This window comes from Salmo trutta, unplaced genomic scaffold (assembly GCF_901001165.1).
Source record: "Salmo trutta unplaced genomic scaffold, fSalTru1.1, whole genome shotgun sequence".
Lineage (NCBI taxonomy): Eukaryota > Metazoa > Chordata > Actinopteri > Salmoniformes > Salmonidae > Salmo > Salmo trutta.
In genome coordinates this window covers 1-18,256 of record NW_021823448.1, presented here as the reverse complement: position 1 = coordinate 18,256, position 18,256 = coordinate 1, and the positions used below count along the sequence as shown (strand labels likewise).

Genomic DNA, 18,256 nt, shown 5'->3' with positions numbered 1-18,256 from the left:
ATATTGTACGAGAAGACAAGAAGTCTCAATTCCAACTTTATTTGCTTTATTTAGAAAATCCATTTGGAAATAGTTTTTGTTTTACATTGAAAAGCATCAGGAAGAAAATACACTCAAAAAGGCAGAAACAAAAGCAGTTGAATGCTTCTAAAAAATATATATAAGTTCCCTTGAAGCCAAAGTACATAAAGCACTCTGCAGTACCATTGTAAATGTCATAGGGAACTAATCTCCCGTGGGCAGTTTCTGCATGTAGCTGACCAAACTACGCTATATTTTACTTTTGGGTTAACAGAGATAACTAGGGAACAAGAGACAGAATAAATTCTGAAAGAAGACTGACAGAAAAATGTCCCCATGAGGAACGTCATTCATTATGTCTGTCACCTGAGGAGGAACTAACACAACTTTAATGGTCCTCTTTTTGAAACGTTCCATTTCTGCTGGATGTTTCTGGCTGTTTGGTCCTAGGTAGTCTCGAATGCAAGTTGTATCTGAGACACTGCCTCTGTGGGATGAGACTACGTCCTAGTGCAGCCCATTGTCTTTGGTCAAACACACATGCTCATGCCATTCCCCCCATTCTCTATTGCATATTATGCATATTATCGTCTTTACAGAACAGAGAAAACACTGAGGCCAAACATAGCACTTTCTCTCACACATCAGCATACAGCATATTTTGATCCATATTCATATCCTCCTTGCATACATTAAACACTTGCAAATTCTATGAGAAAAGCTCATTCATATCATAACTTCAGGATCATGTATAACATTTTAATACATTTTAATGGTTTTCTTTCATAGGTCAAATATTGGATTGTCACTCTGCAAGTGGTTCTGAGACAAGCTTGATGTTAATATCAAGTAGCGGAGACATCCCAGAGCAGTAGTACAGAAGCAGAAGATAATACTGTAACTGTATAATAAAAAATTGTCAAAGACATAACTTAGAAAAAAAAAAAAAAATTAGTACTTCCCAACAACTCAAATCATACAAAATTAAACTGTCATGAGTGACGTTTTTCTTTCTTTCAAGGCAAAAAGAAAACATTCAATTTTCACCTAAAGTTCAATCAACGCATACTGTAACACACAAGCGTCCATTTTGTCTCTACCGTGTAAAAAAGTTCACGACATGCTATGAACTGCACACGAATTGTATGTAAAAGTACCCTTTGATGGTTAGAATAATGTAACTGATATGCTATAGTTGGGTTGCCCTTTGGCGAAGACAGGCACAGCATCTGACACGACGGTTTCCCTTAAATCTCAGAAAGATCCTTCATAACAATCCGGAATTGAAAAAAAAGACAGTGAAAAATGATAACAAAAGTATACAGTTTCAACACTACATAGTGGAGTAATACCAAATGCATAGCCTATAAAACAAGCCTCTGTTGAGACTTTGGTTGGTTTGGGGTGCTGTTCGTTAAATGAGAATATTTTGTCAACTCCAGGCAGAAACACATGGTTGTGTGAGTCCCACTGCAAATATGGTCCATCCATGAGGTGCTATAAGCCTCGTAGACAGAGGCAGTGGGAGTGACATACTTACATCCATGTACTCTGAGGGAGGGAGAGAGGGAGGGAGGGAGACATCCCAAAAACGACCCCTTCACCTGGGGATAGGGGGTAGTGGGGGTGCACCCCTGGACTTTTTATCCGAACCTGGACAGGAAAGAAGAGGAAAATAAGTTGGACATGTCAAGCAGGCTGTTAAGGACAGGAAGATACTCTGAAGGCAGGCTGGAAACTTTCAGGAGGAAACAGATTTGGGACAAATCAATACATATATAAAACACTTGATTTAGCTGGGAGTTTGCTATTTTTGAAGCACAGCGCAAGAATTCCGAAGTATTTGAGGTGCATTTGACCCAGGTCTGGGAGGAAAGCCCTTGGTTCCTACCTCTGCCGTCAGTCTTGGACAACTTGCTGGGGTATGTCTTCTGACAGGACACGTAAGGCTCTGGGACAGGGAGGTCTGAGACAGGGTGGAACTGGAACCGGGCCTCCCACTCATCTGACACAGAGAGAAACACAACTCTCAGCTGGGTCAGTTAAAGACCTATATGGGTTCAAACACGGGTCTTCTCTGCACCACAAATCTGTTAGCCCACTGAGCTGAAGCCAAGTCATTAGCAATGGGAGCTAAGGGCACATTAGGGAGTAAGGTCTCAAGCAGGTTTACTCATCTTATGAATTCCTTCCGTTACACTCACCAACGGGTTGGTGATGGGAGTTCTGGAAGCCGTTGCCCATGGGGGGAGGTGGGGGAGGAGGGCCTCCTATTCCCGGTCGGTCTGGGGGGAGCGGGGGCCGGTGTCCCCCACGGGAGGGCTCTGCTCCCGGGCGGTTAGGAGGTGAGGGGACTGGAGATGACCTTATACTGCCTCCACGTGGACCTGAGGAGGGAGGGGGAGGGAGCGGGCCTGGGGGAGAAGAGGTTACACCACAGAGTTCAATACAACACTAGTTCTATATAATAGCATCATGTATATCATTGCTATAGGTCACATCATAGCTACAAACTACATTCCATCCAGTCTCAAAACACCTACACGGTGTACTGATGTCTGACCAAACTGACCACAGAAAGGTTAGCTATGTTTGTAGTTGCTAAGCTAACCCAAAAAGAGACAGTGGTCATCATTATATGACCTGAGGGGAGACTGAAGGAAGCAGCATCCTTACCCGTCCGTCCTGAGGGGTTTTTACCCAGAGGGGGCGGCCTCTCACTGGGAGGGGGTGGCAGTGGCCCTGAACGGCCAGGTGGGGGCGCCGGCGAGTTGAGTGAAAGGTTCCTCTGTGGTAGTCTGGGGGTGTGTTCGTCTCCTCCCGCAGGCGTTGGGGGCAGCAGTGGAGGGCCCGGTCTGCCAGGAGGGAGAGGGGGAGCTCCACCACCGCCGATGGAGGGCCGAGAGGAAGACGCGCTGGGGGGCTTGGAGTTGAAAGATGGTGGCGGTGGGGGTCCATCTCTGGATATGGAGGACCGGTGGCCCCCCAGGGGTGGGGGTGGGGGCCAGGGGTCCTCCGAGGGTCTGCCAGGGTGGGGGGCTGGGGGTAGAGGGGGACGTCCACTACTGGGAACCGGAGGGGCCCCAAAGGAGGGTTTTGGCCCAGACGAGGCCCCTATAGGGCCAGGGGGAGGGGGCAGGCCTTGGTGTCTGCCTGCAATGTTGGGTGGTGGAGGGGCCGGCGCTGAGCTGGGGATCCGGGCTCCTCCTGGAACAGGCGGGGTCCCTCGGTTCTGGATGCTCTGGTTTGGCCGTGGGGTGTTGGGGATGGGGGGAGGGGGTCCGCCAGGGGTCTCTGGTCGCGGGGGGCCTGCCCGTCCCCTGGGGAGGTCGGGGGCGCTGCTCCGGGGAAAGGCTGGGGCCCCTGAGAACCGTGGAGGGCCAGAGGAGGGGCCCCCACCACCAAACGGTCTGGGTCCTGAGGAACGGCCTCCTGGAGGTACCATGGGGGGCCTAGGGCCTCCTGTGGAAGCATAAGGGTTTCAAACATCACACACTTTGTCTATCATCATTTTGTCCTACATGGAGCTATGGTTAAAAACAACCAAATAACTAGTGTCCTCTATGCATTACAGAAATACACGTAGCCCGTGTCACATAGTGGCTGGTGTGAATGTGAGACCAGGTGAGAATTGGGGTATAAGTTAGCGAGCCGGAACTCTCGGTTAGCAAGCCAGTGTTCCTGCCATGGACGACACCCATGGGCTATGCTTGCGACAAGTTGTCAAACGTTTGGTCAGCAACTTTTGTTTCTTTTTCTGTAAATGTTTTACCGCTTACTCAACTAAACGACAGCTATGTAAAACAATGATTCGTATTGCAGTAAGGTCTTCAATGCTGTTGGGGGAAAAGCGGCTGGGAAGCCGGTTGTCAGCACAGGAACTATGAAACATATTCGCTTTTAACAATGTAATATGAATTGTGTCTTTTTAATAATGTTGTGTATTTAATAAAGTATTGTAGTTTTAATATTGCTATTTTATAAAGGAGCAAGGGTTATAATTATTGTTTATATTTTTCAAAGAATTGTGTGTCCCTTATTATGTAGTTTTTTGGTTTGTCTAGTCCGCCCGGGAAAATGAGCTGGTATTGCCCTAGCAAGCGGACTAGTTTAATATTCTTTGTTATATGTTTGTTTATATGTTTTGTCACCCTTTCTGCAGAGTCCTCCAGGGCTGGCTGGTTTTAGAAGGGAACTATTTGGTTAGAGAGCAGAGGCAAGTCGTATGAATTTACATGCGTGCTTTCGCATGCTAATATCACCAGTGTGTGATGGTGGCGGTGGGGGTTTCTTCAAAGAGTGTCTAATCTTTCAAAGAGTGTTTAATCACCAGTGTGTTATCATCTTACAAAGAGTGTTTAGTCACCAGTGTTATCTTACAAAGAGTGTTTAATCACCAGTGTGTTATCATCTTACAAAGAGTGTTTAGTCACCAGTGTTATCTTACAAAGAGTGTTTAATCACCAGTGTTATCTTACAAAGAGTGCTTAATCACCAGTGTTACATGCTGACCAGACTGGACACGTCGCGTGCGCCGCAAAATAAATTTTGAAATCCATGTTATTCAATTATTGCACCCACGCTGCTCGTGCGCGCCAACGAGCGTCTGCGATGCCAAGGGCTAAAATTGAACTCCTTTCTATTTCTGATGCAGATCGCGCTGAAAGTACTGCCTCTCCCATCTCCTCATTGGTTTATAGAAGCAGGTACCCACGTGCCGTCTCCTCATTGGTTATACCCACGTGGGGGATTGAAAGACGAACTGTTTTGCCGGTAGTCGTGGTAATACTATGAAAGTTTAGATGCCAATCACCATATAAGTTCAAAGATGAAAAAGCCTGGAAGGAGGAGAGATGACTAGAAACGATTCGGTTGACCGTTTTATGTTTGGATTAATTGGCGGAGTAGAGGAGCTTGTGCATTTCAGGTAAAATAACAACTCAATGTTTATATCCCAGGACAAATTAGCTAGCAAGTGCAAGCTAACTAGCTAAATTGCCATACATGTTTAATGCTTTTCGACCTGTCCCCAAATTAATGTCATTGGCTCAGAGTTTGTTTTGATATTTTAACCTGCGTGTCGTGATCGCGTTTGGTGTAGAGGGACAAAATAAATGTATGCGCGATAGCGCACGATAGCGCACGCGCACAGCCGGTTTAATCACCAGTGTGTTATCATCTTACAAAGAGTGTTTAGTCATCAGTGTGTTATCATCTTACAAAGAGTGTTTAGTCACCAGTGTGTTATCATCTTACAAAGAGTGTTTAGTCATCAGTGTGTTATCATCTTACAAAGAGTGTTTAGTCACCAGTGTGTTATCATCTTACAAAGAGTGTTTAGTCACCAGTGTGTTATCATCTTACAAAGAGTGTTTAGTCATCAGTGTGTTATCATCTTACAAAGAGTGTTTAGTCACCAGTGTGTTATCATCTTACAAAGAGTGTTTAGTCATCAGTGTGTTATCATCTTACAAAGAGTGTTTAGTTACCAGTGTGTTATCATCTTACAAAGAGTGTTTAGTCACCAGTGTGTTATCATCTTACAAAGAGTGTTTAGTCACCAGTGTGTTATCATCTTACAAAGAGTGTTTAGTCACCAGTGTGTTATCATCTTACAAAGAGTGTTTAGTCACCAGTGTGCTATCATCTTACAAAGAGTGTTTAGTCACCAGTGTGTTATCATCTTACAAAGAGTGTTTAGTCACCAGTGTGTTATCATCTTACAAAGAGTGTTTAGTCACCAGTGTTATCTTACAAAGAGTGTTTAGTCACCAGTGTGTTATCATCTTACAAAGAGTGTTTAGTCACCAGTGTGTTATCATCTTACAAAGAGTGTTTAGTCACCAGTGTGTTATCATCTTACAAAGAGTGTTTAGTCACCAGTGTTATCTTACAAAGAGTGTGAATATACTTTATGTAAAGTGTTTTACATGCAAGTCTTGGCATTATTTATTGCCCTGCTGCTCTCCATAATGTATGTCTTCTATACCAGGGGGTCCCAAACTCTTTCACTCGGGGCCCTTCCAGCACTGGGGAACTTCACTCCCTAAGGTCTGCAATACTAAGATGATGAGGGCAACTGATGATGCACTACCCAATTTTGAAATTGTGCCTTGCGCATTCCACGATTACAACTTTCAAGAGTACGTTTAAAGTTGGACTGAGTTACTTTTATTGGGGGGGAGGACCCCTGCCGACCCCCTCCGAGCCAGTGTGTCTCTGGGGTCATGAATTTTATTATTGTTTTGTTATGTAATAAACCTTGGCACTTTGGTCAACTCTGACAGACCTGTAATTGACTTGTCCCGAGGACCTCCCCTCGTGTATAAAAAGGTGGCGCAGTACAGTTTACATATAGCAACACATTACACTTGTTCAAGATAGTTATCATGGCTTATCTCAAACACGGCTACAAACCATATTAATACAACCTCAAGAGGCTGCTGCAGTACATTATAGTTTCTTATTATACACATGATGAATTATTACCGTTGCTGTTCCCTCCTGAGGACCGAAGCTTGGGCATGCCTCCTGCAAAGAGACCTCCTAGTACTGGACCTCCTCCTCCTCCTCCTCCTCCTCCACCTCCACCTCCTCCTCCTCCTCCACCACCACCTCCTCCTCCACCACCTCCTCCGCCACCTTTGGGTTCTGTGAAGAAAGGTATTCAATCTCTTTTCCACCGGCACAAGACCATAACCTTTGAAATCATTATCTGCAGAAGGCCTTTGTAGGTTTCAAGTAGCTTCCATATTTCCTAATTGTTAAACTGAGGATGAGTACATTCTGAGTAAAGCCTTTAGAATACACACCATCAGAGAAATGTTTACTCACTGTCAATGATGGGTTGACTCCTGTCATTGGTGACAGCCTTCTTCAGACGAGCACCTTTGCCGATATCAGACAGTAAGGCGTTTCTTCCTTGCGCTTCATTCTTGCTGAGTGATGGCTTCTGTGTATTTGCCTGCGAATGTTGACAACATAAACACAAACAAAGAAGTTAGTTAAGTAATATAGGAAATTATATAGTATTACCTAGGACTACAACATGCACAATCACATTGCCATGCTGGAAACGCTTCCTTCCACTACCACAAGGTGTCCCTATTGAACAAGGTCAAAACTGTACTGACCTAAGAAATTTCCCTTCAATTACTCATGACAGAAGGTTCAATCACTCATGACAGAAGGTTCAATCACTCATGACAGAAGGTTCAATCACTCATGACAGAAGGTGATGAGAAGTTATGACAGAAGGTGATGCTGTCTTCAGCTAAGATTACATCTAAATTGAATGTTATTATTTAGTCAGAATGTTCCATTGTCATGTTAACTCATATTAGTAGTTTCAATATAACTAGGACGTCTTTGGCGTGCTTACCACAGCGAAGGTTGGGGGTGGGGGAGGGGCAGGGGGTGGTGGGGGAGGAGGCATCTTCTCTCTCTCTCTCTTCAGCTATTCTTCTACAGCTTCACCCCTGATGGAGAGAATACACAAAATCCATTAAATTAAATACTTCCTAAATATCCACACAAACAGTAGGCTTACAGATGCTATACACATAACCAGGCTGGACCGCAACAAACCTTCAGAGACATGGGAAAAAACACACACACACACACACACACACACACATCTCTCCAACTGGGCACAGACGTCTTTTTTCAAATCCAAACAGTTTTCCACTTTGATTCAATGTCATCACAATACTTTTTTCTTTTTTTTTAAATGACGTGGAAACCATGTTGATTCAACCAGTTTTTACCCAGCGGGCTTTCACCACAGTCCTTAGAGCAAGCCGTGTGACTGCAGACACATAATATTGTCCTTGCACAGAAATAACAGGATGTATTGAAATAACTTGCAAAGTACATGAGCTATAAAACCACAAGGGAAACAATCACATTGATCAAGAAACACTTCCTGGTACAGCAGACAGATGACAACCATCATCCAATCTAGGGATGTCCCCGACTAAACAAAATCTTGGTCGACTGAGAGTCGTCTGTACTTTTGATTGGTCAAAAATTTTAAAACGTCTATTTTCCCATATATACAGTTGAAGTCTGAAGTTTACATACACTTAGGTTGGAGTCATTAAAACTTGTTCTTCAACCACTCCACAAATTTCTTGTTAACAAACTATAGTTTTGGCAAGTCGGTTAGGACATCTACTTTGTGCATGGCACAAGTAATTTTTTCAACAATTGTTTACAGACAGATTATTTCACTTATAATTCACTGTATCACAATTCCAGTGGGTCACAATTTTACATACACTAAGTTGACTGTGCCTTTAAACAGCTAGGAAAATTCCAGAAAATGATGTCATGGCTTTAGAAGCTTCTGATTGGCTAATTGACATTATTTGAGTCAATTGGAGGTGTACCTGTGGATGTATGTCAAGGCCTACCTTCAAACTCAGTGCCTCTTTGCTTGACATCATGGGAAAATCTAAAGAAATCAGCCAAGACCTCAGAAAAAAATTGTAGACCTCTGGTTCATCCTTGGGAGCAATTTCCAAACGCCTGAAGGTACCACGTTCATCTGTACAAACAATAGTACGCAAGTATAAACACCATAGGACCACGCAGCCATCATACCGCTCTAGGAAGGAGACGCGTTCTGTCTCCTGAGACGAACGTACTTTGGTGCGAAAAGTGCAAATCAATCCCAGAACAACAGCAAAGGACATTGTGAAGATGCTGGAGGAAACAGGTACAAAAAGTATCTAGTTCCACAGTAAAACGAGTCCCATATTGTCATAACCTGAAAGGCCGCTCAGCAAGGAAGAAGCCACTGCTCCAAAACCACCATAAAAAAGCCAGACTACAGTTTGAAACTGCACATGGGGACAGAGATCGTACTTTTTGGAGAAATGTCCTCTGGTCTGATGAAACAACAATAGAACTGTTTGGCCATAATGATCATCGTTATGTTTGGAGGAAAAAGGGGGAAGCTTGCAAGCCGAAGAACACCATCCCAAATGTGAAGCACGGGGGTGGCAGCATCATGTTGTGGGGGTGCTTTGCTGCAGGTGGGACTGGTGCACTTCACAAAATAGATGGCATCATGAGGAAAGAAAATTATGTGAATATATTGAAGCAACATCAAGACATCAGTCAGGAAGTTAAAGCTTGGTCGCAAATGGGTCTTCCAAATGGACAATGACACAAAGCATACTTCCAAAGTTGTGGAAAAATGGCTTAAGGACAACAAAGTCAAGGTATTGGAGTGGCCATCACAAAGCCCTGACCTCAATCCCATAGAAAATGTGTAGGCAGAACTGAAAAAGCGTGTGCGAGCAAGGAGGCCTACAAACCTGACTCAGTTACACCAGTTCTGTCAGGAGGAATGGGCCAAAATTCACCCAACTTATTGTGAGAAGCTTGTGGAAGGCTACCCGAAACGTTTGACCCAAGTTAAACAATTTCAAGGCAATGCTACCAAATACTAATTGAGTGTATGTACACTTCCGACCCCCTGGGAATGTGATGAAAGAAATGAAAGCTGAAATAAATCACTCTACTATTATTCTGACATTTCACATTCTTAAAATAAAGTGATGATCCTAACTGACCTAAGACAGGGAATTGTTACTAGTATTAAATGTAAGGAATTGTGAAAAACTGAGTTTAAGTGTATTTGGCTAAGGTGTATGTAAACTTCTGACTTCAACTGTAGATACACCCTATGTTTGAATAAAATCAACTATATGTAGGCCACAGAGCTTGTCTGATGCTTTAAGCACTGTGATTAAAAATGAAGTCACACAAATTACTCAAGAGGGAGTTAGAGATCAATATAGCCTAACCAGAAGAAGAAACAAAACTGTTCCTGATCCTCCTCTTCCTGCTGCTGCTGCTGCTGGCCTTCTCAGATTCTGCCGTTAATCTCCTGTAGTTACTGGTTAGAGGCTACACCAGCGGCCGGTAACCTTTTCCATTTGGAGTGCCAAGTTATCGTACCATTTCTACTGATCCGTTCTGATTTTCATATGCACATTTTTCGTGGAACAGTTTCATTTAAATTATAATAAAGTCTTCATATCTCAAAATAAATGCAGTGGTTAATCAAAATGATATCTAAATGAAAATGATACCATTTTAAATGTAACTTCTATTGCCATTGGTAATATGTAAAAACAGGCTACATAAAGCCAACAACCACACTACAGCCTGCAGGTAGAACATATCCTGATGAAAACAGATATCCTATCAATCACATTGGCTCTGCATGGACTGTCTGTAACAAACATTGTATAACTATCAACTGGGTCCAGCCCAAAGCTTGTGCTAGCAAACTTGCAACATTGTATAAAATATTCTGGGCTGTCAGAGTTTCCGCACCAGTGAGCTCCAGACAAACACAGCTGTAGGCTATTTGTGCAAGGGATAAGCAGTAATCAGTTAGGCCTATTTTATGACGTTTCCACTGGATCAGAGCATTACAGTTTTTCCCCTTTTATGCTGAGTGGTTATCGAAAGAGAGCTGGGAATATTTTTCAAACAGGCTAGGTGCATGTCCTTACTCAACATTGACAGGAGCACTCCAAACAAAAGACAATTAATAAATTGACAACTCATAAATGGAATGAAATAAACCAAAACGTTTTTTATCAAAAGTGTAGCCTAGGTTGTTGCTCTGCAAACAACGTGTCCACTCTTACAATGACAATGGTAAGACTGTAATAATAGTATAATGAATGCATTACCGTAACCAAACAAACATTGTAGATTAGAAATGATGGGAATTAACGGTAGGCTAAATGTACTACTGGTGATAGTGGTGTGCCATCCCATCCGCAATGGACTAGTCCACTCAGACAGACTAGTCCACTCAGACAGGCAACGGACTAGTCCACTCAGACAGGCGACGGACTAGTCCACTCAGACAGGCGACGCACTAGTCCACTCAGACAGGCGACAGACTAGTCCACTCAGAGAGACTAGTCCACTCAGACAGGCGACAGACTAGTCCACTCAGACAGGCGACAGACTAGTCCACTCAGACAGACTAGTCCACTCAGGCGTTTATATTTTAGTTCAGTATATATACTGAACTAAAATATAAAACGCAGCATGTAATGTGTTGGTCCCATGTTTCATGAGGTGAAATAATAAAATCCCAGAAATGTTCTTTATGCACAAAAAGCTTATTTCTCTCAAACTTTGTGTGCAAATTTGTTTACATCCCTGTTAGTGAGCATTTATCCTTTACGAAGATAATCCATCCACCTGAAAGGTGTGGCATATCAAGAAGCTGATTAAACAGCATGATGATTACACAGGTGCACCTTGTGCTGGGGACAATAGAAAGTAACTTTAAATTGTGCAGTTTTCGGGTCTGAGGAATATTGCTGTCTGTAATAAAGCTACATTTTTGGGGAAAACTCATTCTGATTGGCTGGGCCTGGCTCCCCAGTGGAGGGGCCTATGCCCTCCAAGGCCCACCCATGGCTGCACCCCTGCCCAGTCATGTGAAATCCATAGATGAGGGCCTAATGAATTAACTTCAATTGACTGTGTCCGAGGGCCTTCAAAAGGGGGGCCCCGCCAGTTCCCCATCCCTGTTATAGATTAGCCCAGTCCATATGTGATTTACATTAGTTATAGACTAGCCCAGTATGCATGTGATTTACATTAGTTAAAGACTAGCCCAGTCCATATACATGTGATTTACATTAGTTATAGACTAGCCCAGTATGCATGTGATTTACATTAGTAATAGACTAGCCCAGTATGCATGTGATTGGCAATAGTAATAGACTAGCCCAGTCCATATACATGTGATTTGCATTAGTTACCAGTCAACGAGAGAGAGGTGACAGTTTCAGCTGCAGAGGCCTCTATCTTCCTGTCAATGTGGTCAACAGGAAGACCTGACACGTAAGACACCCAACCCACCCTGTCTCTACATCCCCTCTCTCTCCATCTCTCTAAAGCAGCACCCTTCTGTCTCACAAAATCTCTCTACATCCCCTCTCTCTACTAAAGTACATTGCTCTCTTTCTAAGGCAGCACCTCGCAATCGCTCTCTAAGACAGCACCTTGCTCTCTTTCTATGGCAGCAGGGCACTTCCACGATAACAGAATTAGCTTTGACTTTAACATTGATTTCGAAGGACTAGTTTGAATAATTAACTAGAGAGAGAGAGAGAGAGAGAGAGAGAGAAGAGAGAGAGAGAGAGAGAGAGAGAGAGAGAGAGGAGAGAGAGAGAGAGAGAGAGAGAGAGAGAGAGAGAGAGAGAGAGAGAGAGAGAGAGAGAGGAGGAGAGAGAGAGAGAGAGAGAGAGAGAGGAGAGAGAGAGAGGATAGAGAGAAAGGAGAGAGAGGAGAGGAGAGAGAGAGGAGAAGAGAGAGGAGAGGAGAGAGAGATAGAGAGAGAGAGGAGAGAGATAGAGAGGAGAGAGAGAGTAGAGGAGATGGAGAGAGAGAGAGAGAGAGAGAGAGAGAGAGAGAGAGAGAGAGAGCGAGAGAGAGAGAGAGAGAGAGAGAGAGAGAGGAGAGAGAGAGAGGGGAGAGAGAGAGAGAGAGAGAGAGAGAGAGAGAGGAGAGGGAAAGGAGAGAGAGAGAAGAGAGAGAGAGGAGAGAGAGAGAGAGAAGGAGAGAGAGAGAGAGAGAAGAAAGAGAGAGAAGAGAGAGAAGAGAGAGAGAGAGAGAGAGAGAGGAGAGAGAGAGAGAGAGATGAGAGAGAGGAGGAGAGGGAGAGAGAAGAGAGATATGCCCAAATTACAATATGACATTAGTTTCCTTGTAAGCGGTCTATATGTACATGGTATGACATGAACATGCTAATATTGGTAACAATGACTTGCATTGGATTTGGGCCAAAGTTAGCATTTCAAACAGCGGCCAACAAAACCAAAGCATAAAATGCTGTCATACCTTGTCAATAGTCTGCTTACAGGGTAAGGAAACCAATGCAATTACTAATCTCTCTGAACAGGGGGAAAAAACATCACCAAATTCCCTGAGAATACATTACATAGGATGAATAAACAAATAGAGCCACAGTCATACTACTTATCAAACGTACTGATATTGTATACTAGTTGTTGGGTTGGGATTGGCATGGGAGGTGTGTGAGTGTGTGTGTGAGTGTGTGTGTGGGGGGGGTGTCTTTGACCATTTCTTTGGATTCCTCATGTCTTACTTATTGTTAGAAAAAAAGGTTTGGTCCAAATCGGATGTTAGGTACTACATTTAAAAAATGGCCAATTTGGATGCAATCAATTAGCTTAATTTCTCAGAGATCAAATTATATTTCAATAATATAATGTTTCTGGAATGCTAGTCTTATCTGTTTCTAACAGATTTCAGAACAATCTGAGATGATGGGGGTTGAAATCCTCTCTCTTGTGCTTTTTGAGGTGGAACGTCCCCCCCTAATCTCTCAGCCCACCTCTTGATGACTTCAACACCCTCTGATAGGAACAGAGAGCAGTAGTGGAGGCCCATCTCTCCTCTCCAGCTCTCTGTAAGCCAGCGGGACACTGCGGTAGCCAGAACAGCTGACCCTGTCCTTGAGATGACAACATGATACCAACACCTGTCCTCTAAACCACTGCATTCCTGTGTTCCATTCCAGTGTTCCATTCCAGTGTTCCATTCCAGTGTTCCATTCCAGTGTTCCATTCCAGTGATGGTTGGGATGCTGAAACTGTCCTGCCCAGAGACACTTGACCCTCAGCTGGATCAGTATGACATTGTTGTTTCAGGGTTGAGGGGAGATTCCATCTATAACAATGTTCAGTCAATAAAGGAAGGATATGAGATGTCTGAAAAGTATTTCATGAACTGAAAATGACCCATATTAGTTTCAGTGCCGATTTTGAAACTGCCGACATGGCTTTATGGAGAAGTGTTCAACAACATCTAAAGGCCTCTGCAGACTTTACATTGGATTCAGTCTTTTACAATGATCACGTGCGATGTTACCGAATTCAAATCTTAATGTCAACCTGGCCAGATTGATTTGCTTCTGTTGTCACATTGTGTGATTGGCTTGAGAGGCGACATCAGCAGACCTCGGCTCCATTAACCACAGCGGTGTGGTTGATCTGACATGTGACAGCACCAGCAGGGTGGTTAATCTGACCTGTCGTCACATTGTGCGATTGGCTTGAGAGGCGACATCAGCAGACCTAGGCTCCATTAACCACAGCGGGGTGGTTAATCTGATCTGTGACAGCACCAGCGGTGTGGTTAATCTGACCTGTGACAGCACCAGCAGTGTGGTTAATCTGACCTGTGACAGCACCAGCGGTGTGGTTAATCTGACCTGTGACAGCACCAGCGGTGTGGTTAATCTGACCTGTGCCAGCACCAGCAGTGTGGTTAATCTGACCTGTCGTCACATTGTGTGATTGGCTTGAGAGGTGACATCAGCAGACCTAGGCTCCATTAACCACAGCGGGGTGGTTAATCTGACCTGTGACAGCACCAGCGGGGTGGTTAATCTGACCTGTGACAGCACCAGCAGTGTGGTTAATCTGACCTGTGCCAGCACCAGCGGTGTGGTTAATCTGACCTGTCGTCACATTGTGCGATTGGCTTGAGAGGCGACATCAGCAGACCTAGGCTCCATTAACCACAGCGGGGTGGTTAATCTGACCTGTGACAGCACCAGCGGTGTGGTTAATCTGACCTGTGACAGCACCAGCAGTGCCAGCCTCTCTCTATGCTTATGAGCAAATAAAGTGAGTTCGGAAAAACTGAAAGTATGCATCTTAAAATAGGTCACATATATATATATATATATTTTATTTAACCTTTATTTAACTAGGCAAGTCAGTTAAGAACACATTCTTATTTACAATGATGGCCTACCGGGGCCTCTCAAGCCAATCTGCCCTGTTCATTTTTACCTTGTCAGCTCGGGGATTCGATCTAGCAACCTTTTGGTTAATGGCACAACGCTCTAACCACTAGGCTACCTGCCGCCCCAAAATATACATATTCAAATATGTATATGCAAATAGGCTTCCCCAAAATAACGTTTATTAGAACGTTTATTTGGACTGGCGATTTGTGCATTTATCAAAATCCCATCAGGTAGCCTGATTTCAGATGAATGTAGCCTAAACAAGGTTATTAGGGAAATTGTTCTTGCACAGCATGTATGCGTTTAAATAGAACCCATTATATTAATCTGGCTATTCACAATAATGTGCAAACTCATTGCAGCCTGTGTTGCTATTGGTCAATCACCGGGACCGTCTCGTAACACAAGCCGCACTACACGATAAAAGCCCAAAAAATCTGACACAACTTTGTTGGAGCCTACAACTGCACATAGTGGTACTGAACCAGCAGACCTAGACCCTGTTACACTGAACCAGCTAAAACGTAGTGGTACTGAACCAGCAGACCTCGACCCTGTTACACTGAACCAGCAGACCTAGACCCTGTTACACTGAACCAGCAGACCTAGACCCTGTTACACTGACCAGCAGACCTAGACCCTGTTACACTGAACCAGCAGAACTAGACCCTGTTACACTGAACCAGCAGACCTAGACCCGGTTACACTGAACCAGCCAAGACGTAGTGGTACTGGACCAGCAGACCTAGACCCTGTTACACTGAACCAGCCAAGACGTAGTGGTACTGGACCAGCAGACCTAGACCCGGTTACACTGAACCAGCAGACCTAGACCCTGTTACACTGAACCAGCTGACCTCGACCCTGTTACACTGAACCAGCAGACCTATACCCGGTTACACTGAACCAGCAGACCTAGACCCTGTTACACTGAACCAGCAGACCTAGACCCGGTTACACTGAACCAGCAGACCTAGACCCTGGTTACACTGAAACCAGCAGACCTAGACCCTGTTACACTGAACCAGCCAAGACGTAGTGTACTGAACCAGCAGACCTAGACCCTGTTAGACTGAACCAGCAGACCTAGACCCTGTTACACTGAACCAGCCAAGACGTAGTGGTACTGACCAGCAGACCTAGACCCGGTATACACTGAACCAGCAGACCTAGACCCTGTTTACACTGAACCAGCTGACCTCGACCCTGTTACACTGAACCAGCAGACCTATACCCGGTTACACTGAACCAGCAGACCTAGACCCTGTTACACTGAACCAGCAGACCTAGACCCGGTACACTGAACCAGCAGACCTAGACCCTGTTACACTGAACCAGCAGACCTAGACCCTGTTACACTGAACCAGCCAAGACGTAGTGGTACTGAACCAGCAGACACTAGACCCTGTTAGACTGAACCAGCAGACCTAGACCCTGTTACAACTGAACCAGCCAAGACGTAGTGGTACTGGACCAGCAAACCTAGACCCTGTTACACTGAACCAGCAGACCTAGACCCTTTTACACTGACCAGCAGACCTAGACCCTGTTACACTGAACCAGCAGACCTAGACCCTGTTACACTGAACCAGCAGACCTAGACCCGGTTACAACTGAACCAGCAGACCTAGACCCTGTTACACTGAACCAGCAGACCTAGACCCTGTTACACTGAAACCAGCAGACCTAGACCCGGTTACACTGAACCCAGCAGACCTAGACCCTGTTACACTGAACCGGCAGACCTAGACCCTGTTACACTGAACCAGCCAAGACGTAGTGGTACTGAACCAGCAGACCTAGACCCTGTTACACTGAACCAGCAGACCTAGACCCTGTTACACTGAACCAGCCAAGACGTAGTCGTACTGGACCAGCAGACCTAGACCCTGTTACACTGAACCAGCAGACCTAGACCCGGATACACTGAACCAGCAGACCTAGACCCTGTTACACTGAACAGCAGACCTAGACCCGGTTACACTGAACCAGCAGACCTAGACCCGGTTAACACTGAACCAGCAGAACCTAGACCCTGTACACTGAACCAGCAGACCTAGACCCTGTTACACTGAACCAGCAGACCTAGACCCGGTTACACTGAACCAGCAGACCAAGACCCTGTTACACTGAACCAGCAGACCTAGACCCTGTTACACTGAACCAGCAGACCTAGACCCGGTTACACTGAACCAGCAGACCTCGACCCTGTTACACTGAACCAGCAGACCTCGATCCTGTTACACTGAACCAGCCAAGACGTAGTGGTACTGAACCAGCAGACCTAGACCCGTTACACTGAACCAGCAGACCTAGACCCTGTTACACTGGACCTAGACCCGGTTACACTGAACCAGCAGACCTAGACCCTGTTACACTGAACCAGCAGACCTAGACCCGGTTACACTGAACCAGCAGACCTAGACCCTGTTACACTGAACCAGCAGACCTAGACCCGGTTACACTGAACCAGCAGACCTAGACCCTATTACACTGAACCAGCAGACCTAGACCCTGTTACACTGAACCAGCCAAGACGTAGTGGTACTGAACCAGCAGACCTAGAACCTGTTACACTGAACCAGCAGACCTAGACCCTGTTACACTGTAGTGGTACTGGACCAGCAAACCTAGACCCTGTTAAACTGAACCAGCAGACCTAGACCCTGTTACACTGAACCAGCAGACCTAGACCCGGTTACACTGAACCAGCAGACCTAGACCCTGTTACACTGAACCAGCAGACCTAGACCCGGTTACACTGAACCAGCAGACCTCGACCCTGTTACACTGAACCAGCAGACCTCGATCCTGTTACACTGAACCAGCCAAGACGTAGTGGTACTGAACCAGCAGACCTAGACCCTGTTACACTGAACCAGCAGACCTAGACCCTGTTACACTGAACCAGCAGACCTAGACCCGGATACACTGAACCAGCAGACGTAGACCCTGTTACACTGAACCAGCAGACCTAGACCCTGTTACACTGAACCAGCCAAGACGTAGTGGTACTGAACCAGCAGACCTAGACCCTGTTACACTGAACCAGCAGACCTAGACCCTGTTACACTGAACCAGCAGACCTAGACCGGTTACACTGAACCAGCAGACCTAGACCCTGTTACACTGAACCAGCAGACCTAGACCCTGTTACACTGAACCAGCAGACCTAGACCCGGTTACACTGAACCAGCAGACCTCGACCCGGTTACACTGAACCAGCAGACCTAGACCCTGTTACACTGAACCAGCAGACCTAGACCCTGTTACACTGAACCAGCCAAGACGTAGTGTACTGAACCAGCAGACCTAGACCCTGTTACACTGAACCAGCAGACCTAGACCCTGTTACACTGAACCAGCAGACCTCGACCCGGTTACACTGAACCAGCAACCTTGACCCGT

General features: G+C 45.2%; 1 protein-coding gene across 1 annotated transcript; it reads right to left on the bottom strand.

The window, feature by feature from the left end:
• Positions 1–29: 29 nt before the first annotated feature.
• LOC115191025 (WAS/WASL-interacting protein family member 1) lies at positions 30–7,639 on the bottom strand. Its single transcript, XM_029749028.1, has 7 exons — positions 7,403–7,639; positions 6,856–6,985; positions 6,511–6,672; positions 2,698–3,483; positions 2,226–2,435; positions 1,913–2,026; positions 30–1,674 (listed from the first exon to the last, which is right to left on the bottom strand). Exons 1-7 carry the CDS (start codon positions 7,454–7,456, stop codon positions 1,622–1,624), a joined length of 1,509 nt encoding a protein of 502 aa, XP_029604888.1. The 5' UTR covers positions 7,457–7,639; the 3' UTR covers positions 30–1,621.
• Between the last annotated feature and the right edge of the window lie 10,617 nt (positions 7,640–18,256).